Source organism: Meleagris gallopavo, chromosome 4 (genome assembly GCF_000146605.3).
Source record: "Meleagris gallopavo isolate NT-WF06-2002-E0010 breed Aviagen turkey brand Nicholas breeding stock chromosome 4, Turkey_5.1, whole genome shotgun sequence".
NCBI classification, from domain to species: domain Eukaryota; kingdom Metazoa; phylum Chordata; class Aves; order Galliformes; family Phasianidae; genus Meleagris; species Meleagris gallopavo.
The window spans coordinates 36,055,093-36,081,652 of NC_015014.2; the positions used below are offsets into that span (position 1 = coordinate 36,055,093).

A 26,560-nucleotide genomic window follows, 5' to 3' on the forward strand; every position below is an offset into this window, starting at 1 on the left:
GTAATTTGCAAAGGCTCATAAATAAGTTGGCTTCTTTTATACATTCTGCTTATATTTACTTCTCAACAGGAATCCACAGAGAGTTCCAATACAACCATTGAAGATGAAGATGTGAAAGGTATGATTTTAAGCTTGCAATATTTGGAGAAGCAGTAACATGAGTTATGTGAATGTACTTCATTAAGTTACTAAACACAAAACTCCTAATGAATCATAAGAGAAAATACTATTTTTCTTTTTTAAATGAAATTATCTTTACACTCTTTGTTACTTCTGACATGTTTCAGACTTGTCACTGGGTTTTCAGTTGCCCAAATATCATTTCACTGGACATTTTGAAATGAAGAACATGAAATTAATGCTTATTAGCTAAAATAGTTATTCTAGTAGTGGTAGTAGCAGATGAAGAATGTAGCTTGCATTTGGTTTGGATATTTAATTTTTGTAGATTTCTTTTTTTTTTTTTGAGGTCACTATTTAATTTTTATTCTGTTCAGATGCCAGTGTTTCTTCATATTCCTCTTTCGTTCTGGCCATTCAGTTATTTTAATATTCTTTCATTCTTCAAAAAAGGAAAACCAACAACTTTCCTATATAATTAATTCTGTAACTTCACAGAAATTGTTGGGGTTTTTTTTGTTTGTGTTTTTTTTTCCCATTAAATATTATACTATGTCATTACTCTATTTAATAACATTTTCTTTTTAAACTAGATATTGGGTTTGTGTTTCACTGTTCACAGAAATGATTGTTTTTCAGCCTCTAAGGAAAATGTTACACATAGAAGTGAAGTGCAAGCCATAGATGGTAGTAAAAAGAAAAGATAGGGAATAGGGAAGAGAAATCTTAGTTAATCATTATATAGTATGGGGATTGCTTAATGTTGTAAGCTGTGTAATGCACTTAGGAATCCTTGTTAACAGTATGTATTAGCAAGTTGCAGCTTAAAATACAGCTTGAATCCACCCACGTGCTTCATTTGTCTCAGAAGAGTATGAGAGCATTTTAGAATTTAGAAGAGATCTAGTCGTAAAGTATTTAGAATTGTATCACAAATGTCTAGTACTCAATTTCTGGTTTATAGTACAGGCGCTATCCATGGTTCATAAGGAAATACCAGTAATGCCAGATTAATACATTGATAGCATACTGTTTTAGGATTCAGTGATGTTTGCTAATCAAATATTAAACAAGGAATACAATATAGGATAATTTATTCATTGAGAGACACCATTGTCTGAGTGACAGTTCAAATGAGTATCATTTACATGGCAAGATTGTGTGTGCTTCATGTTGTAAGTAAATAATTTTTTTGGTTATTTTGGGAAATGATACATTTTCAGTTTCTAAAGACAAGCAGATTTGAATTCCACTCACCTTTCATGTGCTATCAAATAATATCCAGGGTTCATATAGCATATATTTTATTACGCAGTGTTCTTATGTTTCAAATATTTCAGAAGAATCAATAACGGAAAAGAAATTTAAATAATTCATAGAGATGCAAGTCCACTATTCTGTTACTGCAAAGGTTGTGTGCCAGAGGGTCAGGAATAGCTAGGAAGTGCTAATTCCTTCCCTGTGCCCTATAAGGGAAGAGCAAAATAAAGATCAAGATGCAATTTCCTGGGCTAAACTTATTCTATATCCAGAATGCAATGATATACTTACTAACTAGTTTTCTTCTCTTTCTGATGTGCTCAGAAAAAGATGACATTTTATGTGTCCTTACTGCTCCCTTAGTTACCTTCCACTAATGAGTATGAGGAAATGCACAGTGGCAGAAGAGTAAGTCTATATTCTGTACAGACTTACACATTAGACTTGTTTTATATTTCTGAGGGTTTCTGCACAAATACAAGACCAACGAACAAATCTAGAAATATTCAATAGAAGAATAGAATTCTCTGAATAGAATTCAGAGAAGCAGAAAAGGACATTTCTAGATGACAGTATATATGCTACAGAATGTTTAGAAGGCTTTATCCATAAAGTAATAAGAGTTTTGAAGACAGAAATTCAAACAGTAGGATATGGATAATTGCAATGTACTATTTATGAAGAGGTTAATAAAATGAAAAGTTACTTAGATTATTAAAATGTTGTTTAAAATATCCACTATTTATTGTAGGTTGCTGATTTCTTCTAGGCTATTTTAAGATCACACACCTTTTATGTAGGGTATTATTTCCTAATTGTGCAAAGAGCAGAAACAAAAATGTGTAAATTCTATTTAGAAATACTTGTTATTAATATGATGAGAGACTTCCATAGCTCAGTCACGCTCTTATTCCATGTACTGCAAGTTTCATTGAACAGATTGACAGTTCTTGAAAAAAATGGACTTGTAATGTATGTGAAAAGTATTCACGCATTCTTTGATATGAACAAAAAAGTTTGTGTACCCCTTTGTTATACTGGCTGACCAACAACCAAGAGTACAGCAGGATAAGAAAAGCAGTTATCTGTAGCTATTCCAGAAACCTTCTCTGGAGTAATATTTGGCTTTGTAGATTTTACATGGTTTCACTTACTCGTGAAATTCTAAAGAGTGATCACAAGTATAAGTTTTTGATTTTCAGGTTTTCACTTGTCAAATTCCTTTTCTAATGCATGAAGTTTTTACTTATTTTTACTTCAGTCACAGGAAAACTACATGCAGAGAAATTAGAAACTACGGTTAGCTGTTATTTCAGCATAGGTCAGGTACATTTCATTGGGATGCTTTCACTGTGTAAGTAATGAAATGCCTGTGTTTTAAATATATTTCTTGACTTTCACATTCACTTAATTTACTGTTCTGTTACTCTTTAGTGGAAAATATTAGTTGATTGTTTGAAAACTGAAGAGTGTCTTCAGAATTGTCATGACCTTTGCAAATCCTTATATATCATTTTATGGATTAGTTATTTACAATGTGTTTTTTTATACTTATTTTATTGACATATAAAGAATTATCTTTTTCATGTCAGTGGTTCATCTACCTTATAGAAATGAAAGAAGTGGCCTTGAGCATTACTTTAGTATCCAAAGTATAATAGATACCATTTGCATTGATGGTGAGGAAGAGATGTAACAAAATTTATGAAGCATGAAGTGCAGTATTGAAAGTGAAGATGTTATATTATGGTGCATGTGGAATTTGTTGGTCATTTACATCAATGGCAGCTTGCAGAGGAAAGCAAAGCAAGCCTATGGCAGCTTAGTGTGTTGCTTCTGCTGCTACTCTTAGGACTGCTTTGGGAAAGGCTGAAGAGCTCAGATGCTGTATAGTTAATTTCTGCAGTGTTACACGCTGATATAAATTTCTCAACTTTTGCATAGTTGACAATGACTTTCTTTTGGTGGATATATTTTTATCCACTGCTACTAGAAATGTAGCTGCAAATTGTAACTTACGTTAAACTATATTTAGCTCTAGTTAAGTCAGTGATATTGCTCTTGGTTTCCAGAGTTTTAATGAATCATTTCACTTCCATTTGAACAAAATCTTGGGCATGTTAACAGCCAGTACCCACTCACTTTAAATAACAGCCCGCTAATAGTGATCTGAGTTAATGCAAAGTGTTGACTTGGAGAGCAATTACAGGTATGTGCAGCTGATGCAGAGAAAAACACAGTGTGATTTCCGTTTAGTCATAGCACTTAGTACGGCTTCCTTCAAACCATGGTTTAGCAGCTAACCTCATTAAATGAATAGCTTAATTACAGGGCCTCTGCTTGGTGATATAACTGTAGAATTTTTATCTGCAAAATTTTGATTAGCATGCAGAATTACGTCTTAAATGCAATTAAAAAAAAAAACAACAACACAACAACGAGTATATTTTCCTAATTCTTATATTTAATTTTATAGTATCACAATTAGGAGTGATTGGATGCTTCATTTTCAAAACAGAAAAGAAGGATCTTGTATATAATCACAAGTCTGAGGGATAAAATCTTAATAAGTGATGTAAGATGAAGTAAAGAAGTTTTCTACTTTTTTAGGTTCCTGATCCATTATTGTGCAGTAGTGATAGAAAGAGCAATGAGCAGATGAACCAGTAAGAGAATTTGAGGCTGTACTCTGGAAAGAGTATTGCATTGTATCTTTTCTGGAGACTACAAAAGGCTGAAACATGTTAGTATGCTTGCAAAAGAGAAAACAGTAGGATGCTGTTGCTCTTCATCTGCCGTGGTGGGAAGGTGAGATGCTTTTTCCTCACAAAGAATGACAGTGTGACCTGTAACATCTGAAACAATTGCAGTAATCTCACACAGCAGTGCAGCTGTTTTGGCATTGAGTCCATGCCCTAATACTTGGCCATACCACTGCCCTGTTCATCAAACATAATATGCTCATATTATAGGGATTTATTTTTCCGTTATTTAAAAAAAAAAGTTCAATCTGCTTGACATTAATTGTTTTTAAGCTTCCTTGTTTTTCACTTTATAGTATTCCTCTGACAATTCCAGTCTTTCTAGCTTTCAAAAGACAAGTTGCTTTTCGGAATGTTATATTTTGAATTAAAGCTAGCAGTCGAATTTCTAGAATGATTCAGGGAATAGTTATTCTTGCATGTTAGAAGCTCAAAGTATATACTTTAGCCAGGACTGTAAGGAAAGATACTGTCTTACACCAAGCTTGACTTCTGGATGTTGGTTTTCTAGGACAGCAGTGACAAAATCTGCAGCTAGATTGAACTGATAGGGATCTCAGAAGTAACAGAGGAAATTCTCTCAGATAACTGATTTTTTGGGTCCTTACATGGATGCTCAAGATGATGCTTGTCACCAAACTTAAGATCTAGAAGGAATATTCCCTGCCTTAAGTGATAAAACCATTTTGCTTTTCTTCACAGCATGGAATACAACAAGGAAAGAGGCTTTCTCCTTCCAGTGAAGGAGAAGGGTAATGGGGATGCTCCCCTCTGTAGTTGAAAATTAAAATTAATTTGGTACTACAGTATAGCTTACAATTCACAGAGAATGGCTGTTTTTTACTTCAGATATGCAGTCTATGTACTTTTTTCTCTTATTTTTCTGTGCATAGGCAGCACAAACATTTGCAAGTTCCTCCTTTTGTACATGCTACTAGTCCATGAACATTTAAGATATTCAGCTCTGTATCAAGTGCTTTTCTTATTTTTTTTAATTGAATTTAGTCTTTCAGAAGAGCATTAAAATTGTGTGGATCATGTGAGTCGGTGTGGCATAGAATATATCCAGGGCTGTTACATTTTTCTGTACCCTGTGGGACTGTGTGTGCATATGCATGTCTATACAAAGTATTAGAAATGTTATGATAAAAAAAAAAAAAGAAAGAAAGAAAGAAAAAGAAAGCAATTTAGAAATATAAAATGTTATAAATTTGTCTTCAGGGGCAGATTCTTATCTTTCTCAATTTTCAAGGAAAGTATACAGTATTCTTCTTCAGGATATCACTGTTTTTTAACTGTTGAAAGCAGGTGTCCTTACCTTGAAAACTGTATTCAGGCTTGTTTTTCATCTAAGTTTCACACAGGTTTTGTTTCAAATAATATTGAGCATCTTCATGTCTGTATCTTTTTTTAAATATGTACAACAAAACATTTATTTTACTAGAAATAGTATTTGGCAAGTATTGGTGAGTTTTAATAAATTCAAAGAGGTTCCACATAAGTATGAGAAAAATCTTCATGATGAGGGTCACGGAACACTAGGACAGGCTGCCCAAAGAGATTGTGAGGTCTCCTTTTCTGGAGGCATTTGAGACCCACCTGAACGTGTTTCTGTATGACCTGATCTAGGTGTTCCTGCTCCGGCAGAGGGATTGGACTGGGTGATCTTTCAAGATCCCTTCCAATTCCTGACATTCTATGATTCTGTAATTGAGACTGAAATTGAATTTATAGTTCAAATTCCTTATTCGTGCTTATATGCATGACAGTAATCCTTAATATAAGGATAGGACTGGACAGAAAAAGCATATTGAAAAATGGGCCATAGTCAACGCTTTTTTTTGAGGATTTCTTGAGGAATTTCTATTTCCTGTGTTAATGAGACTGGAATCCTTTGCCTGCATCTTTTTATAGAAGATTTATTTATTTATTTATTTATTCTAGTAGTGCTGTAGAGTACCCTCATTACTTTTGCCAACAATGCTTGCAAACTTATGCAAGGCTGAGTTGTTTAATTTACCTTGGTCAGGAAAGGTAGATTTCCCTTGGTGTTATTTTGCTGCTGTTGGTGAATTCATGGAAATGCTTGTACGATAGATGATTTCCAGTGGACAGAATTGCTGAGGAGTAGAGCACTTACAGATTAGATAAATTCTGGCTAATTTGTGCCACTTGATAAATCTAAAAGGTACACAACTTCAAAACATTAACCAATTAGAAGTATGTAATTTCAGATATTTTGCTAATTTATTTCATTTTACATCTCTTTTGTGCATGTGTGTTTGCATTTTCGTGCTGTTTTTTAACCAGGGAAAGAAATGAATGTAAACTACTTAGAACATGCTTTTGTGAGAAAAGCCTTTAAAATTCTAAGAATTAATATTTTTTAAGATCTTTCATAACCCCGTATATCCCAGTTCTGGACAGAAGGCTAAATCTGTGCTGGCATCTGAACAGAGTCATTTATGGCTATGCCCTTTACCGCTGTTTTTCAAAACCCTTACTTCTTCCCAGAAGTGCATCATAAACATTGTGTGCTCAAAAGTTTTATGAGTTCTTGTTGCATGTAATTAAATTATTACTACTTTTTTTTTTTCTTGGCCTTCTCTTTCTTTTCCTTTACATCTGCTTGACCCTCATACAGCTCTCACAAAGGAGGGTGACATGGAGAATTTATATTCCACCCACCACCTCTCTTCTTCCATTGCTTCTTCATCTCAGTGGTCACCATCCTTTCCATGCCCCAGCGGCCTCTCCTGCTGCCAGTGTCTGATGAGGATTCTGATCACACTCTACCTCTTCATCTTTGTTTGTTCATATGTTGTGTTTCTTTCCATGAATTCAGCGGGCAAGTCCACGAAAATAAAACTCACAGAGTCATTCACTTGAGTCTGAGTTCTCTCACTCCACTCCTTCCTCTTCACTGTGTAAGTTGAGATTCGTCTTTTCGGATGATCTCTTTTATCTCTCCTTCTCTTTCTTCCCCCATCAACTGAGAGTAGCACAAAAAATTTGATTTTTTGTGATGTATCCAATCCAGGAATTATTGTTTCTTTGGACTTACAGAAGCAAATTGTTATTTTTTTAACCAATTCATTTTTTGGCCAGGTTTTATTATTCAAAAAAAAAAAATTTATTATAGTTACAGTCTTAATAGATATTTTTTCAGAAAATTATTTATATTCAGAAAATATATATGCAGAGGTTATCTCCTTAGAGGTGTTCCTCTTCAACTCTGGCATGAATCCTGGATGGGGTCTCAAAATTAATTAATTACCTATTATGTTTATGAATGCCATCAAGTTACTTTCTTTAGCATCAACATTGTTAAACCAAACTTTAAACTCTGGAACATTTGTTAAATTAACAGCATCAATCCACGGCAATGGAAAAGTTTCGCAGCGCTCTTAAGAAGAGATCTGTGATGATTTGTGACCAGTGAGCTGTTAAGTAAATCTTTAGAGTTTGAACAGTTTAAATAGGAGAGGAAATGGTAAAATATTAGTTGATTAGAAGAAGAACAGAAGAGACTTGGGTAGATGAATTTCCTGTTTATAAATTCATTCAGAAATTCTTTAACAGGGAAGTAATTTACGAGTTGAAATGGGGTATGATTTCGTAAGAATATGCACTCTGCTTGGCAGATTCTGATCTTGTATATTATGAGGATAATAAGAATTGACATATGCACTAGTGAACGTCTGGTCTAAATAGGTTCTTTAAAAGATAAGTTGTCTGTAATTGACCTGAGCCTTATTTTCCACTTGAGTGGAATTTTAACTAAGTGCTATTAATGCAAGTAAGAGAGGAATCGATTCTGGAGATGATGAGACTTTTGACTGTCTCGAGTCATGAGTATTAAGTCTTATTATTAGTGAGAAGCAGGGTAGTTAGGTACTGGCAACCTGGTACCCTGTTGATACTGAAAGCAAAGCACTGCTGTGCAATGAAAGAGCTCCTCTTAATGATTTAGATCACTATTTGGACAAGTGAGAATTAAATTATTTTTTTCTGAAGTTGTAAAAACATTTCTAAGTAAGATTTTCACTGTCTCATGACAGAAGAGGAAGTTAATGGTGTATCACTGTGGCAGACTATGCTATAGACATTTTCTTGCACAAAAGGTAGAAGAAGCTGTTCTTGTAGTGTAAGGTAAGGTGACTGTATTCAAAGTTGAACACAAATACTGATAGTGCAAACTGCACAGAGCCTTCAAGACGGGAGGAATTAATATGAAAGATAGATTTTCATAATACTTAAACTATTACTAACACTTGCCATAAGGCTTTGTTTCACCTGCAGTGTATATGCCCAGAAAATCCCATTGCATCCCCAAATTTTCAGGTCTGAATTCTAGCTGCCTCACATTGTCTGCTTCATTGAGTAGTTAATAGTGTGAAAGACACTGTTAAAGTTCAAATGTAGATGTTCGTACTAATTTTGCTACTAAATATAGCTAACAATTTAGGTGTGGTGTAGAAATGGCACAGTATATATAATGACGTATTAAGAAAGTTGGAGATCTGATGTTCTGTTGATTCTGTGACTTCAGAAACAAGCACACTTCTTTGTCACTTTGTTCCACAAAATAAACTTCTCCAAAAAAGCCCCTATAAATGGTGCAGATAAAATACAGTTTAAGGAATTCAATAATAATAAAACTTAATAATAATTAGCTGCTTAGCTATCAAGAAGGTAGAGTGTCATGTGAAACTATTCTGGTAAATCTACTGGGTGATGCTGCTACATTTGGTAGTTAGCCTGTTAGCAGATTTGTTATATGACTTACATTTAGAGCTTGCCAAAATACAAACAGGCAAAACACTAGAAGTTAATCCAGTATCTGAATATGCTGCAGATATTTTATTCATTCTGAGCCTTCAAAATAAGTTTGTCCATATAAATATCTTATTTCAGTTAGTTAAGTAATTTTAATGACCAAAGAAATTGTAAAGTCCCTATAACTTCACACGTTGTCCTCAACTTAAGTGTTAAAAATGTCGAGTTTAGTATGGTTTTAAAAGTGGCCATAAATTGTTCTCCATCATAAATCACGAAAAGTTGTGGCGTTCAGTCCTTGTTGACTGGAAAAAGGGAAATGTCACTCCCATTTTTAAGACAGAAAGGAAGGCCCATGGAACTCTGGGCCAGTAGAACTCTTTGTTTTGTGACAGCACAGCGGTAAGAAAGTGTGAACTGAAATAGACTGAATAGTGTTAACTCTGTGTGTTACAGAACTGAATTTGCTCTGTATTTGTTGTAAAGTAGCAATTATAATTGCACACATATAACTATGTGAAAAATATTGATTTCTTAGCTGGTAAACTTGGTAGATTTTCATCTGAGATAGAGAACTGGTGATCATTGTTGACTTTCCATGTAAAAAAAAATAATGGAAAGCAAAAGATTTCTCTGACTATCAGCTGAGTGATTAGGTGGGAGCACAATTTAAATAAAAGTGTTGACAATGGCAAAGCTTACTAATGTCTCAGTTACAGAGTCTTTTAATATGATTATTTCTTAGGACAGCAGCCAGCTTCCATGATTAATTTAATGTGTTGTTAAACTAGTGCAGTGTCTTGTAACTACAGTGACCATAATAATAGCTTTGTTCTCAGACTGTAGATGGTTTGTCATTAAAAAAAAAAAATCATTTGCCAACATATGCCACAGTGTAAACATTAGAGAGAATATTTAGAAATAATTCACGTAAATAAAAGGAAGGCTATTTACTGCACCTGACAAGTTTAACATCACCATATGATGAAGATTCAAATAGAAGATGCATTCATTTTATTTGTCACCATAATTAAATGGAATTGCTGGGATGATTTTTCAGAAATTTGCCTATATACCTAATGAATTACTTTTTCATAGGCAGGCAATAGACTTGCAGGGTTTTCGAGAAGTAGAAGACAGTGAATAACCTTAAAACCCCTGCAAATCACCCACCTATGTTGAATCAGAATGAATCAGAACCAGTTGTTGAATCAGAATGAATCATTGAAATCAGCAGGCACTAGGAAAGAGATGTTACTCACAAGATGACATCTCAAATATCTTATTCAAAATCGTTGTTTAAAATATTTTGGACTACAATAGAGGTGGGCTAAAGAATGAACTCTGATCTTATGTGGGCTAATTTTTGATGAAGTTCTTGAAAGATAAAGCTCCTTAAATGCATGCCTTGTCTTAGGAGGATCTGGATGTATTTCATGTAGGTCTAAGATTCAATTTGTCATTATTTCATGCAGAACATTCACTTTTTTCCTTCATAGAAATAAGCTTGGCTTTTTTTGTGTGCAATAACTTACAAGGGAAATTATCAGCAAACAGTTTTCAAATGTTAGTGTGGAAAGAATGATTTTTTAAAACATTTTGTGTCATTTGTATTCTTCTCTACTTCTGGGATGACAGTCCATGATATGAAGCTGAGCAATATCTGGTGCATCCATGCAGATGAAGTTCAGCATACAATACAGATTAAATTGGTAGTCTCTTCCTCTTTTTGCAAATTGTGGTTATTTTCAGAGCATATTATAGCATTAGTAGCTGCATACTTCCCTCTGATTGCTCTTTGTTGGGACTGTTCTAGTAAGAAATTAAGGTAGGTCCCCTGCACTGTGCTCTTCAATTTTATCAGGCCAATGTCACCTTGATAAGGAGTGTACTGTATTAAAATTATTATTGTAATTATTAATTATGAAAGATTATCACAGCTGTGTAGTTGAGTGGGGTAGAAAAAAGTGAAATATGTCTTAGAAATTGATAACAGATTTGAAGTTAACGTACATGACACAGCAGTGCTACGGAAATAATTTTAGTCAATATAGAATATGTTCTCTTTTGTTCTTTTCCAATTATTTGATCTTTTTTATAACTGTTCTTCCTAATATATTGCTTGAACTGCCTTTGTATTAGTCATATATCTACTCACATGCCAAAACAGGGGTCATATGTTTTTCAACTGCCAATGCCTTATGACTTTAGCATCCCTCCAGGATTTTTTAAAAATGTGCAGTGAGAGTTATACTTACCTTGCCAAGGTGTTTATTGTTATTTGTTTTCATTAGCACAAATCTATTACTAGTATGTAAGTACTGCACACAAATATTACACACTTGTATTTCAGGTAACATTTACTTTGTAGGTAGAATAGCAGAAATCAGTGGTTTTTAATTAACAATCGGAATATGCAGAAGTGAGTTGTAGAACTTATGCTAAAGAAGCTGTGCATTTTGGTTTTGTCTAATTATCTCATTATAATATGAGAGAGCATAACTGATATCTGACCTGCATTAACCTAAGTTCAAGTACTTTATTTATGGAATTAATACTGCATATTAAATAAAAAGTATAGTAGCATAAAATGCCACTGTACATCAAACAGCATAGTTTTCACAGAATTCAAAACAAGCAAAGTTTATTAGATTTAAAAAAAAAAAAAAAGAATGGGAATTGTCTTGAGCTGCATTACATTATAAAATGTATGATATAGTTATACTTAACGTATATTGCCATTTTTAATGTATTTTTAATTAAAACAGAAAAAATAGCAACAAAAACAAAACTAGTGGGATATTTGATCCTGTTTTTATGAAACTAATGCATCAATATCTAGTTCAATGAAAGTGGTTACAATTCTTAGTGAGTTTTCAAGGTGTTCAACAGAGATTTTTAATGAAATATTACTCCTCTTGTGCTTCATTCTTGAAAAATAACTGTTCACAAACATACATAGTGCCAAAAAATGACATGAATGAGGTGTGATTGTGAAGGAAGGGACATTTTTCTCTGTTAAGATAGGTCTTAAGAAATTCTAGTAAAGAGACATGACCAAACTTTTCTTCAAGTTGAATGTCTCATTGCAACTCTGTACATTCTATCTGAAAATTTGCAGGTGATGTATTTACATTGAGTTGCAAATATACAAAAAAATTGATGGTTTTTTTTTTGAAGTCTTGAAACGTATTCTCAAATTCCTATATCAAAATGGAAAGCAAGAGTGCATGCTTTTTTCTATTTGCAAGCCTGTGTTTAGTCAAAGCATCAAAATGCATGAAATTATTTGCTGTAGCTTGATTTGCCATAATTTAAGTTTTTCATTTCAAATGCTTTTATGGCTTGAATCATAGCACAGATAAGTTGGTTTTCAACTTGAAGACAAGTGTTTATATCATTCAAATAAGCAGCCAAGTCCACCAAAAATGCTACAACTGTGAGCCACTTTTAATCTTCATATTCTTGCACAAGTTTTCCTTTTGATTCCGTAAAGCACTTGGTTTCATTTTACAAATTATAAAGTATTTTTAGTGTTTTACCTTGAAAGCCACCTTCCTTTAGAAAAGTATATGATGTCCCCTTAATCAGCATCCATACTTTTAAAGAACTCCTGGAATTGGTGATGATTCAGCCCCTTGGATTCCATGAAATTCATGACTTTTATGACAGTTTGCAAGATGTTGCCCATTTTTAATGCTTTTGCAAATAATTTTTTTTGATGTGATACTTCATCAGTCATGAGTTGCTGGCAGCAATCACATCGTCTTCTGTTAATTTCATTAAGTCCCTCTTCTTTTTTACCAACCATCACCAGGGTGCCATCAGTAGCTACACCAGATATATTGACAAAGTTTAAAGAAAATCACTTTAATGTATTTTTTTTACTGCTTCAAGAGATTTAGTTGTGACTTTGAATGGCACCAACAATACTGTTTCTTCAGTGACATTATATACATAATCAGTAACTAATGAGAATGGCAAGTTGAGCCATATCTGTAGTATCAGTACTTCCATCTATCGCCAAAGCAAAAAATTAGAAATTAGCAGTTTTACTCTCCAAGTTTTTTTCAGTAGATTTTCTATTTCTTCAGCTTGCCTGGCTATAGTCTTGTGAGACTATAAATTGATTCTAGAAAAATTATTTTTTTTTATGTCTTTTGAAATTGTAATCTTTGAAAATTGACACGATTTCCTTGCAAATTAAATGAAGTGCCGTGTTAGTTGTCTTGACAAAAAAGTACTCATCTGTACCTTTTTCACTGAACCCTGTTCCTTCATCCATGATTTTTCCTTTTTTGGGTTCTTTTGAGAATCTTTTGAGATTCCATGAGATAATTTTAGATATTACTATTGGCAATCACTGTGTTACTCAACAAGCGGAAGTACATAACACATATAATACACGTGGGGTTTGTTGTGACTGGGTGTGTACTGCTCCAGCAAGAGGAATAGTCAGCACTGCACTTCGTCTTCCCCATGTCAAGGGCAGAGTTGCTTGGCAGGGCAGAGCCGCTGCCATGACGACGCAGCAGCAGGGGATGGGCCACAGTATGAGCTGTGCTGGGCTACAGATTGGACATGCCTGCCTTTATGCTTTCCAGCCTCCATCCATTTGTCTACCTATAGTATTCCAAATCTTCTCTGTCTTTCCTAGTATCCTTTCTCTTTTTTCCTTCAACATTAAACTTCTGCTTTGTAGACAACATCGCTGCAAAAATAATGCCTCCTATTCATTTCCACAGAAACTACAACAAATAGAATCATAGAATCAAGGTTGGAAAAGACCTCTAAGATCATCCAGTCCAACCATCCACCTGTCACCAATATTTCCTGTTAAACCATGTCCCTCAGGCAACCCATCCCAGCGCCTGACCACTCTCTTAGAGAAGTGTTTCCTAACGTCCAACCTGAATCTCCCTTGGCACAACTTGAGTGGATTCCCTCTAGTCCTACTGCTAGTTACATGGAGAAGAGGCCAACTCCCTCTTCGCTACGACTTCCCTTCAGGCAGTTATAGAGAGTGATAAGGACACCCTGAGTCTCCTCCTGTCCAGACTGAACATTCCCAGCTCCCCCAGCCACTCCTCGTAAGGCCTGTGCTCCTTTCCAGCTTACTTGCCCTTCTCTGGACTTGCTCCCAGGCCTCAATGTCTTTCTTGTAGTGAGGGTCCCAGAACTGAGTCAGTATTCAAGGTGTGGTCTCACCAGGGCTGATACAAAAAGCACAGTAACACTGTTTATCGAGCAAATTCTCAGCTACAAACTGCTAATTTTCAGCATAGTCACCACCTTTAGCGGTGCATTCTTGCAGCAATTAACAAGTTTCTGTGAGCATGCTGCTCATAGAAATCTGCATGGTTGTCCAGAACATGGCATGTCTTTCACATCACTGTCATCAGTGCTGAAGTGCACCACACACTGCCTCACTGTGCTCAGAGTGTTGACCACTGGGTGCAATTTTTTTCTCATGGAGGGATTCAGTGACACAGCTTTGCTTCAGATGCACTTCCATGTCAGTAACCGTTCTGTCCGACTACCCCTGTGCCATCTGTCACACAGCAACAAAATGTAATGGAATATTGGTGGGAAGGTTCAGCCTGTACTGCTATATGACCAACATCTGCTTCTGATGTTGTGGGCCAACAACAAAAATGGGAGGTATTAATTTTGGAGTTGTCATTTTTATTTTCTTTGGCTGCGTATATAGATATGTAATTGCCTGTGTGTCCCTGAAAGGAAAGAGTAGCTTAGTTGCTTTCACATACAGAATTTCATGTGGTTGTTGGAATTTTATAGAAAGCTTGATAGATGATTTGGTATGCAAATGGCTTGGCAATGTAATTCTGTTCCTGACAGTTCCCATTGTGAATTGCAATATTTTCCACAAGTACTGGAAGAACTGGTGCTAGTGCTGGAGTCAGACAATGGTTGATTTGAGTCAGTGATACTGCCTTTAATCTCATTTGCCAGTGCATAGATTTTGTTGGATGTTCTTCATTCATGTATCAGTCAGCAGAGTCAGTGCTACTAAATGTTAGTGCTGCCCAGAGAAACTGAAACCATATTTTATATTAGTAGGTGACTCCTATCAGAAAGCTTCATAAAAACACATATTCCACTGAAAATTAATTTTGAGAGAAAAAAAATGGAAAAAAGCTGTTTGGCAATGTTCATTTCTTTCTTGTTTCCTTTTTTTTCAGTTTAATGTCAAATCTTCTAACATAGTACAATATCAAAGGTATTATTTAAAATAAAGCATTTTGTACAATTTTCTTAATTCTGGTCTTTTAGTTGTATGCATCTGAGATATACTATCTAAAACTTGTGATTTTGTCCCTGCATGATGTCTGTGCATTCTGCCTTTCTGCCCTTTTTGCCAACTTTTCTGAACACAGCACCATTGTTTCTTACACAATTATCCTACCACTTGGCTTGTGCCATGCAATGTCCGCAGTTTCTTCTCATGTTGTTTAACCATTTGACAATGGAGCCATTGCTGATCTACAGTCAAAAGATCTGTTCATTAAAATTCTTATTTGTTTCCACAATATTCATGAAAAATAAGGTAATTTGTATGCTAAATATTCTTACTCAGCATGCTGTCTGGTAATCAAAACCTACTTGTTTTCCATTGCCTCCTTGCTTTCTGATTTCTTTTTGGTGCTTTCTATCTGAAGACATTAGGTGTGCATTTAAATTTGGAATGGTGGAGCATAAAAGAAATAGATTCTTCAAACACTTTGATTCCAGTTCTTGCAGTACGGCACTGGAGATTTACATTCTACCTATGTTTCCCAATGTTTTTTTTTATTTTTGAACAATATTATCTCTGTCAGTACTATAGTCTTAACATTCTGAGTGTATTGATGTGTATGAATTGTCTAGTCCATGTGTAGGAGACCCAGAGAAAATTTCAGCTGTTGCTTCTACAAGAAAGCTACTAAAGCCTAATTGCCTGCATTTTTATTTTAATTCAAGCTTGATCTTCCAGATAGACATTCTGAGGTTTAATAAGGAATTGAACCTATGCTAAATCTTTGAAATCATCCTTTCCATCCTTACACATTAAATTCATAAAAATCTGTATTTAAGAGCATTGCCACTGTGGTTGAACCTTATCAATATAAAGTTGAAGTTTTCAATTTACAAATGTACAGTAAAAACATAAACCTCAAGAAAAAAAAGTCATTGTTCAGAGTGAAATCAGTGAGGTTTGATTTGCCATCTGAAAGTCACAGGCATTTGCCATTGTGGTAACTGGTGTTACTGATAATTGTACCACTTGGCAGTATTTTTTTTCTTTTACTTTGCACTGCTTTAGTGTATTGTTAACAAATATTGGTCTGTGATCTATGTCTAGAATAAAGGTCCTGAGAAAAAGACTCATATCTTTGAAGTTAAAATCTCATAAGAGGAAGAAATATGAGGCGAGATTTCTCCGTGTTCCTGCTGCTATTTAACAGAATACCTGTTCTGCATACAACACAGTCTAAGGCTTTTCTACTGCCTTACAGATGAAAAGGCACATGAAAAAAAAAAAGCTGTGCATCTAGGAATGTTTGTTGCATTCAAGACATCTTCTTAAAGTACTTCGCTCTTAATGCTTTAAGAACAGCTGAAGTTTCTGGTTTGCAGCAAGATGGATTTTAGCAACAGTGTGCCTTGGCAGCAAGAAGTGTGCGTCAAGCCCAGCACTGCCACTAGGCGAGGGAAGGGATTGTCCCACTCTGCTCTGAGCTGGTGTGGCCTCATCTCCAGTGCTGTGTGCAGTTTGGGTGCCACAGTGTAAGAAAGTCATAAAACTATTAGAGAACATCCTAAGGAGGGCTTTGAAGATGTTGAAGGATCTGGAGAGGAAGACGTATGAGGAGCAGCTGAGGTACCTCAGTTTGGCTCAGAGCAGAGCAGGCTGAGGGGAGGCTTCATGGCAGCTGCAGCTCCTCACAGGGAGCGGAGGGGCAGCACTGATCTCTACTCTCTGGCGACAGTGACAGGGCCTGAGGGAACAGCATGGAGCTGTGTAGGGGGAGGTTTGGGTTGGATGTTAGGAAAAGGTTCCTCACCAGAGGGTGGTGGGCATGGAACAGGTTGCACAGAGCAGTGGGCACAGCCCCAAGCTGCTGGAGCTCAACGAGCATTTGGCCAATGGTCTCAGAGATAGGGTTTGGATTTTGGGTGGTGCTGTATGGAGCCAAGAGTTGGATATGGTGATCCTTGTTGAGTCCCTTCCAACTCCAGATATTCTATGGTTCTTTACTAGTGGATCAAAGAAAAAATATTTCACATGCTTTTGCCTTAGAAATACAGGCATTTGTTTTTGAGTATTGTTTCTAGAAAATGCATGTTCCACTTGTTGCTTTTAATGTTTTCTTATTCTGTTACTATTTATCATTTATTGGCGTTAGTTAGTAGTTGTACTGCATAGTCCCAAGCGACCTGATTGTGGTTTATGTAAAATAGATGGTAAGCATTTTACAAGCAAAGGATAATCATAGAAGTCAGAGTTGAGACACACTGTGTTGTAATTAGAACTGTGTGGGTGTGTGTAAATTATATGTAATCCATGAGCTTTGCACCAAGGAATTTTAATTATACGCTTAGAGACAGAATTCCTCTTTGGCCAAATGCGTACATTTAAGGATAGCAAACACCAAGTGTTAGAAAAGAAATTGAAAATAGTATTATATGCTTGGCAGCTGGAGGTCCCATTCACATATGAAACATTAGAGCATCACTTGTGAAACAATCACCGGCTTCCTTTAGTTCAAAGGAAAGAGTTGGGATATGGGAGATCTAGGTTCTATTCTGCTCTGTTTTTTACGCAGCAGATCCATCAGCACAGGAAAGAGGATTAGATCCATGATAGGAACGTGTTTAATTTCTTCAAGAGTGCTGAAGTGGAAATAGTGTAAAGCAGTAATATAATGTCCATTGGTCATAGACAAGGAAGAGAAAAGGCATTTATACCCTCTGAGGAGTGACAAAATACCTGTTATAGCTGTTATTCTGACAGCCTTTCAGCTGTCGCTGTTTTTATAGTTGTATTTGTATCTCTTTCCAGCTCGTAAGCAGGAGATTATCAAGGTTACTGAGCAGTTGATTGAAGCTATCAACAATGGGGACTTTGAAGCTTACACGTAAGTACTCATTTTGGAGAGAGCTGGGCAACTGGATATGTTCCAAACATTTCAAAATGCACATCTAAATGTGTGTGTAAGACTGTGTTTGTTTGTATTTGTATATTGCTGAAGATCATTCTCAGATACCCTCAAGAAACATAGTTTTTGATTGCTAGTTTGCCCTAGCTTTACGGTAGCCTGGATGCCAATTTCAGAGGAGATGCTATGTAAATCTGATGTACCTCTTTGCTGAGACAAGACCATCATCCTGACAGAATACACAGTGGCCTATCTTAGTGAATGAAAGTAAAGTCATGGTTTTGATTTAGAATCTAGAAAACAGAGTAGAAACCAATTTTAACTGAAAAAAGAGTACAATAGAGAGATTGTTAGTAGCTGGAATCCCAAATGTACTTCAAAGCATGAAAGACTTTGATATTCCATGTGTAACTATGTGTAACATGGGTTCCACCAGCTTCTACTGAGCACTGTGCATTTCTGTGAAAGCATTTGCTGAGGGAAAGTGGGCTGATTTCTTTCTCTGCTTTTCAAAACAAAGACATACTTTCATCTCTTCTCTTTCCGCCTCTAAAAAGAGGTAGAGAAAAACACTTCTCAGAATTTATTTTGTTGTTCTGTGCTTATCTGGGTAAATTCTGCCCTGTTACAGCATAAGCTTCATAGGTCAACTGTGACACTGCTCTTCCTGTTTAAAGATAAGTCAAAACTTTTATTTGATGTGATCGCACTAAAACCTGTGTTGTACAAATGTCAAGTGGAAACTTGTTCTTGACTTTTATGTAAGTTTATCAAATTAAAAGCATTTAAAATCTCAGCTAAACTATAGTGTAAATGTGAAAAATATTCCTCGGGTTACACAGAGGCAGTTTTCAGAGCCAAGAGTGAAAACTAGTCTATAGAACTGTCTTGTAGGGCCATCTTTGGCAGTCTTTGTTTTTTTGTCAGAGGATGATTGATTTGAGATCTACTATCCCTGGAATAAACTGTCAAATGTGCTGATTTAGGTAAAGCCAATTAATGTTCCCCATTAATTTCTGTTCTTTTCCACTGTGATGTCATAGATAAGTAGTATTTCCAGTAGGAATAAAGGAAACATTTAGAAAGTTTTGTCCAGCAGTGTGCTACATAACTGCATGTGATTACTACTGAATTTCCTCTTTTCCACAGAAAAATCTGTGATCCAGGCCTTACATCCTTTGAACCTGAAGCTTTGGGTAATCTAGTAGAAGGGATGGACTTTCATCGGTTTTACTTTGAAAATGGTAAACACTCTTTTTTCATCCCTGCATGCATTCATCTGTTCCTTATGAATGTGTTTCTCCAGTCTAATCAGCATTTTTGTTTTGGAGTTAATTGATCTAAGTAGAGGAAGGTGACATTGATTTTTTTTTTTCATTTGGAGTTCTGGTTGAATTTTTGTTTTTGTCTGTTTCTGCTGAACTCATTCACACATCATGGTGTACCTTAGAAAGTGAAGGACAGTTTTAAGTATTTGTAAAGAGAATAATAAGATGTAAAATAAAAGAAAAAAAAAAAAGAAAATGTAAACAAGTAGATCTCATACATTTTTTTCTTTTGCAAAAAAAGAGTACATTATGTTATGTGGCTAGTATGCTTAAAAGGAGCATCACTAAATGGTGTGATTATGGAGTGATTACAAGTAAAAGTCAGTGCTTCCAGTGAATTTATAATGACTGCTACTATGTGGTGTTTTGGGGAAGACACGTAGCTGCTCAATCTGTACTGAGGATCTGATCAGCTGTTTTTTGTGTACTGGCTTGTATACTAGAATTGTGGCGGTTCTAAGAAAGAAAAATCACCCAAAGAGTGGGTAAACTTTATGATAAAGTTTTGGAATGTCATGTAATGAAAGTTGCATTACATTTAGAGTAGACTCGATTCAAAAGGAAATAAAGTATTATAAATGAAGATAACCAGTTTATCCAGTAACTTCTGAGAAATGTTTCAGCAGTAAATGGGATTATTATGTTACTAAATTCTCTTCCATCTCAAAAACAGAATTTTCCATACTTTTCCTTTAACCTGTTTGATTTCATTATTTCAGCTTTTTAGTTTTCACCATATAAATCTTTGACATGTTTATTTTTTTTAAGGAAAAAAAAAACACCTTTGTTTTAACTGAAAATATCAAGTACAAATGCAAATAAAATTACCCTGCTTTTTGTTTTGTTTGTTTGTTTGTTTGTTTTGTCAGCAGAATTTTAAAAGGCATCATTTCTACATTGTATCTGAGTTAAGGATGATTAACAATAAACAGCGATTATTACCTTGATATTTTTGTTTTGTAAGATGGGATGAGATAAGTTGTTCTGCCTTGCATAGAGAAAATTTAATTTGTCCTCTGTGTGTGTTTTGTTTCCTAGCTTTATCCAAAAGTAATAAGCCAATCCACACCATTATCCTCAATCCTCATGTCCACCTTGTGGGTGATGATGCTGCTTGCATTGCATATATACGGCTCACGCAGTACATGGATGGAAGTGGGATGCCAAAGACAATGCAGTCAGAGGAAACACGGGTCTGGCACCGTCGTGACGGGAAATGGCAGAATGTTCACTTTCACCGTTCAGGGTCACCAACAGTACCTATCAAGTAAGAAAGAATTCATACCACAAGGTTAAACTATGTAGGTCAGACCAGGTAGTCTAATAGCTTCTTTTGGCCTTAAAAACTACAAAACAGTCCTCTTGATAGCATAATTTCTTGTTGTTACTTATGCGGTGTGTGTACTATATTCAGTATTGGGCCTGTAGTATTTGTGTAAATATTTTTTTAAAATAATGCTTTGTTCTTGTTGTTTTCAGCTGTGATGCCCACTGATACAGTTCAGTCCATGAGTTGAGAGTTGGAGAGAAAAATGATGTAATATAGATAAGGGTTGATACAAGTCACAAAAATGGGATTGGAAAACTTGAAATACGATTCCAGGAAAATGTGGAGAGGAAAAAAAAAAAAGTGATAGGATACATGGAGCTGTTAGAGCTGACTGGAAAATGTGAAGGAAAAAAACCCTGAAATTTGAGTAGTATTTTCTGTAATTTCCAGCCACCTCTATCCACTCAGGCCTACATACATTCTTTACAACTCCATTTTGAGTCAGTTTATGTATTTCCTTTGTAACGTCATACAAATACCTATCATGTTCTTACCTTTTTCCCCATGCTCCTTTTGCTTAATTGCTGAGTGGTCACTGTCTAATAGTTACTCCACCTCCATGAGTAAACCTCTACTCTCTTTTGTCATCATTTTTCTGTGTCAGTTCTTCGTTGTTTTTTTTTTTCCAAATGCCCTCTAACTCTAATGCCCTCAGTCATGCAGTGACTCAGTGTGCACAAACCTGAATTCCTTGAGCCAGATATTTAGCACACTCACAGTTCTTTTAATAAGTTAAAGAGTCATGGCTCCTTCAAGTGGTTCTTCTCAAGTCCTTTTCTTTTCTTCTGCTTTTAGCCTTTACTAACTCTACTGTGTCTCTTGAAGCCCAGGTGGGCCAGTTTCATTAAGAAGACACTTAAATTAGACCATTTTTCAATTAAGCAACACTGGCATAGGCTTTAACTTGCTCAGATGCAAGTCTTCTGTGTAAGATATAATTACTTTTGTATGAAGTGTCTTAATGTGGATAATTGCTGAATTTGCCAGTGTGAATGATGAAAGCTTAGATTTCATCTTTCAAACTTCATCATGTCCCATAACTTACCTGCAGAATCATTCCCATACAAAATAATGCTATTAGGGAAGATTATTAGGGAACATAGAAACATTGAATATCCTGAGTCAAAAGGAACCAACAAAGATAAAGTCCAACTCCTGGTTCCACACAGAACTGCCTAAATGCAATAGAACAAAGTGTTAAATTTCAGTGAGGAGGATAGGTACAGAGATGTATATATTTAGGAAATATACATATATATTTAGAAAAAGAGTGATTTTGTTACCTACTGATAACTGTTGTGTTTTGTTTTGTTTTTTAAAGGGAAACCAATGAGAGAACCATGTTGTCCTATTTTTCACATCACAGCTGCATTGCCAGTGTTAAAACAGATAATATTGAAAGAATAATTGCATTTTCTTGAAATGCAGTTATTTTTTGATGTTTTCATAAAGGTGCTTTTTTTCAGGGGATCTGACCTGGATATGTGTAGAGCCAGAAAACATAAGTGAGACAGGTTCAACTGTCCCAGAGCATCCTGGACAGTGTCTGTTGCAGACTCCTGTATAGAATTGGAGTAGGGAATTATTTCATCTTTTTTGTTGTTGTTGTTCTGTTTTTGAGATGGTTGGGGAGTAGGAAGAAAGCATCTTTTTCTTTTTTTTAAAAAAAGAAAAGCTTTCCTGACCTAAGCATAAATAACAAGGTAATTTATGGCACTTATTCTTAGACATTAAAACCAGAAGGCAACAAAATAACCATCCTGTTACTATTTTTATGGAAGATTATAGAATTTATCCAGCAATTCATGTGAAAATAGTTCCAGTAATGATTTACAGAGATATACTACATAGATTCTACAGCTTCTTCTGTTTGAGATATAATGCTGTAACAGGAGCCTCAGTACTAGTTCACGCAGCACGTGCGATCACAGAAGATGGGCTGCTGCGTCCTGTGACATTTACTGTTCCTGCAAACACTCATCAGTGCTAATTTCTCTGGAATATAATGAGCATGCAGAGTGTCTGCCTGCCTCAGAGTCTGCAGAATGCAGATCTCAGGGGAATACAGTTGCACATACAGACCTGAGATGTTCCTCACAGAAGCTGTGACAGTATTTCGGACTCATGTACTGTCAGTTCTTTATGTCTGCTCATACTGTCCAAGAAGAGTAAGAAAAGTAAGGATTATGGGACTAAGAAGAAGCGAGACCCTTTTTTTTTTTTTTGGTGAGTCCAGATTGTGTAAGATAGCCATTTATTTATCCTCAACTGTCATTTCCAACCAGCAACTATAAGGAAATTTGCTGAGTATGAGCAGCTTTGTGCTTCCTATTACTATATATACTATTTCTGAATTACCCACTCTTCAAGGTCATTTGGACTTCTCATACAATACTCCTGTTTTCTTCTCTATTTATAATGCCATTCACCTTTGTGTAAATGTGTTTGTGCTCAGGTCATTGACTGAGACTCCTCTAGGTAGATATTTCCCCTTCCAGCCCAAGTACTGTCATTTTTCTTTCAGTTATTTTCATTTGTATTTTTCCACTAAACTATGTCTTTTCAAATTTTTGTAACAGATTCCCACATAGCACTGTGTCAGAACTCACCTTCTATAAACCATCCTGGCTGTGTTTACGATCATCTTTGACTTTATATTTACTTTTCCAGTCAGACCAGCAATTCCATTTTTTGTAAATTTTTTAAGAAATTCAAATTGAATTCATTCCAGATCATCCATGTTTTCTTTTCTTGTATTTGAAATTTACAGTCTGTGACAGTTTATTTATTACCAACAATTATATAAATACATAAATAGCAGTAATGGCATTTATGTAATAATAATAATAGAAAAAAATCTTACTCATATGTCTGATGAAGAGTTTCAAATCTAATAAACTTGCAAAGGCAGTTAATTATAGCTGTGATCTGCTTTTGCAAACATAGTATCCTATGTTATTTCAAATCAGTTACTTTGAGCAGATTAGCTTATTTATTTTGAGAACTCCAATAATGAGTGCACAAATCTAAGGACAGAATTGAGCTCTCTGGTAGCAATAGGTGTATGGAAATATTTCCCAAGGGCAAATAATTGATTTAGAGGAGAATATGAACACAAAAATATGTTTAGTTTATGTGTGAATTTTGTTCGTAGTTTTTGCTGTGAGACAGACCAGACAAATTTTAATTTTTGTCTTGCACATTGTTTCTCTGTATTTGAGTGATATGTCTGGTTCTAGGAAATCTTTCTCTGTATTCAGTTATCTTAAGAATATGTGCTACTGTATTTCTGCAGAACTGTATCTATGTGTGCACAATGAGTGGACATACATTATTTAAGCATTTAAAAACTATTGGACCTGCAAGTGGTTCCCAAATCTTAATACCTGTGATTCCCAGGTCTATATTCACTCACTTTATCACATCTTACACTTTCTTATGCTTTCCTGAGTTACATACAAAACAGCAAGAAACTTGAGTAAAGACTTTGTTCTGTGTTTGTACAGTGCCTAGCACAGCGGGATCCCATTCATGACTTCAGCCCCTAAATGGTACGGTAATGCAAAAGATATTATGAACTCAGTTAATTAACTACTTTCTTACATTTTCCCTTTCTTTCCTTATTTCTTTGCATATTCCTCTAGCATGTCTTGCATGTAAATGGCATCTGACTCTTCCTTGTTACTCAGTTCAGTTTTTGTGTGAGAATCTCACTCTTTCGCATTGACTGTAATGTACATGCTGAGGAAGTAAGTTTGACTGGAAGAGTGACTTGTATTTGAATTTTGCCCTCCCTCCTTTGAGGAGGTGATTAATTTTTATTTTAGCACCCTCTCTGGCATGTTGTAAAGATTGAAAATCTGTGTAAAATGGTTTGAAAAATAAAATAATGCTTTGCTTGAGTGTTTGGGGCTTTTACTTCCTTTGTCTAGTTCTCCTCAGAGGACTGTGTTAAATGATCTGTTGAAGGTTTTATTTAAGAAGTATTGGCTAGCACTTGAGCATGTATTGTTATCTGGTGATGATGCTACTTCAATAATGGCAATCTTTTTTTTTCTCCTTCCTCCTAGCTAAAATTATCAGCGGTGCCGCTCTTGTATTATCTGTACCCAACGCACCTGGTTTAGTACCATCTTGGCCATCCCGTTCTCTTCATGAATGTTTCTGAGTGCATGAAGTTGTGAAGGTTCTTCATGTAACACATTTGTGATGCACCATTTTGCTGTGTATTCCATCTGTACACTGTTAACATTTCAATGAAGGTGATGTTCCAAGCAAATAGAAAATAGCAAGGCATAAAAGACAAAAAAAAATACAGCTCATGTACAGCAGTATATACAGGATACATTTGTCATCTTTTCTCCATTTATGCCAAGTTTTGACAGCCAACTTCAAAAACTATCCTATTTATAAAAAAGAAAAGAAACAAAAAATACACTTTACCCTCTTTTCTTAAGAACTGTTTTTTGACTCCTTTTCCCTTGAGTCCTCTTTGGATTTTGCTTTCGTTCTGATAGGAGTGGTTAGGATTTCTGCTGGCAGCTCTGTTACTATAAAACAGATTTTTATTATATCTTGTAGATGGACAAAATCACTGATAAATGGGAGAGTGATAATATCTTGGCTTTGTACCAGCTGAAGTCTTCTTAGCTTATTAGTCTATGTCAACTGGAAAAATCTTGTAATTTGCTGGCTTCAGGATTAACTGTCAATATTCTGGCTGGTCAGCATTCTTCTTTTTTTCACTGAAGTTTTTACCTTTGCTTTCTTACTATGCTAAATGAAAATTTATATTGGATAATTAATCAGAATTAAAAATCATAAGGAACTAAGTGAGAGGCAGGTTTCATTTAAAAAAAGATTCTAAAGAGATCTAAAAAATAGATTTTTATCACTTTTAGAGCGCACTGTAAAGATATTAAGGAGTCTTTAAAGCATTTTACATTTTTGTTTAAGCTATAGACCACATCAGTGGTTAATATACTCTAGAAGTATTAGGCCTTAAAAGCTTAGTATGAAGAGTTTGTTTACTTTCCAATGTTGCTGTTGCTTCTCTGGAAATGTATTTTATCTACACCAGTTTTCTAGTAAGGCTGTAGTACCTTTCCACAGATTTGTTTTTTTTCCCTTTTCGCCCTCCGTCTGCTCTTGGTTTATGAAAATCATCAGTCAGCATACAATATCAAGGACAACAATCTCTGCAGCATTACTAGTTTGTTTTGGCTCCTTATCCCTAGCTGCAAATGCAGGGAATGCTCTCAATGTCGGTTCGGAACACAAACTTTGTGACAGGGACTGTTTTTGCTTCCCTTACAGAGCTGTGAGAGTGCATCTTTGCAAGGATTTAGGCTTATTCCCTTCCATTTTAAGAGAAAAACGCAGGGATCAGTTATTTCTTTTTCATTTGTTAATTATTTTATTACCAACAGGGCTAACTGTTTTCTGCAGCGCTGTATAGTGCATGATATCTCAATGTTCTTTTTAGCAGTGAAAACTTTACAACTCAGCAGCCTGAAGTTTATAAAATGGGAAAGCTTCCTAATTTGTATAATTCCACCTTTCTGTGTTGTTACTAATCGAAAGCAGTTCTTAAACATTTTGATGTTGTTGCTAGTGGATGTATGGTAGATGGATTTAAGCTTCTCTGATAATTATTACATGATTTTAAACGTATATATTTAAAATAAGAATCTACAATAAATGTGTTGAGCCATATTAACCTGCCAATGGGATCTGTGAAAAAGAGTAATGGCCTCATTTTTTTCTCATTAATTTCTTTACCTTTTTTTCTTTTTTTTTCTTTTTTTCTTTTTTTTTCTT

At 35.3% G+C, this 26,560-nt stretch overlaps 1 protein-coding gene across 12 annotated transcripts in view; it reads left to right on the forward strand.

Annotated features, from left to right (window-relative positions):
• CAMK2D (calcium/calmodulin dependent protein kinase II delta) overlaps positions 1-26,560 on the forward strand; it is a 216,376-nt gene that overhangs the window by 133,407 nt on the left and 56,409 nt on the right. For 9 of the 12 annotated variants that reach the window (XM_010709979.3, XM_010709966.3, XM_010709974.3 and 6 more), the window contains 4 exons: positions 70-118; positions 17,986-18,061; positions 19,232-19,326; positions 20,449-20,677. In XM_010709979.3, coding sequence (XP_010708281.2) covers positions 70-118; positions 17,986-18,061; positions 19,232-19,326; positions 20,449-20,677 — 449 coding nt within the window. Of the gene's footprint in view, positions 1-69; positions 119-17,985; positions 18,062-19,231; positions 19,327-20,448; positions 20,682-20,889; positions 24,292-24,810; positions 26,456-26,560 lie in introns of those variants that run through there. The other 3 variants (XR_002114339.2, XM_010709958.3, XM_031553102.1) reach the window with 3 other exon arrangements.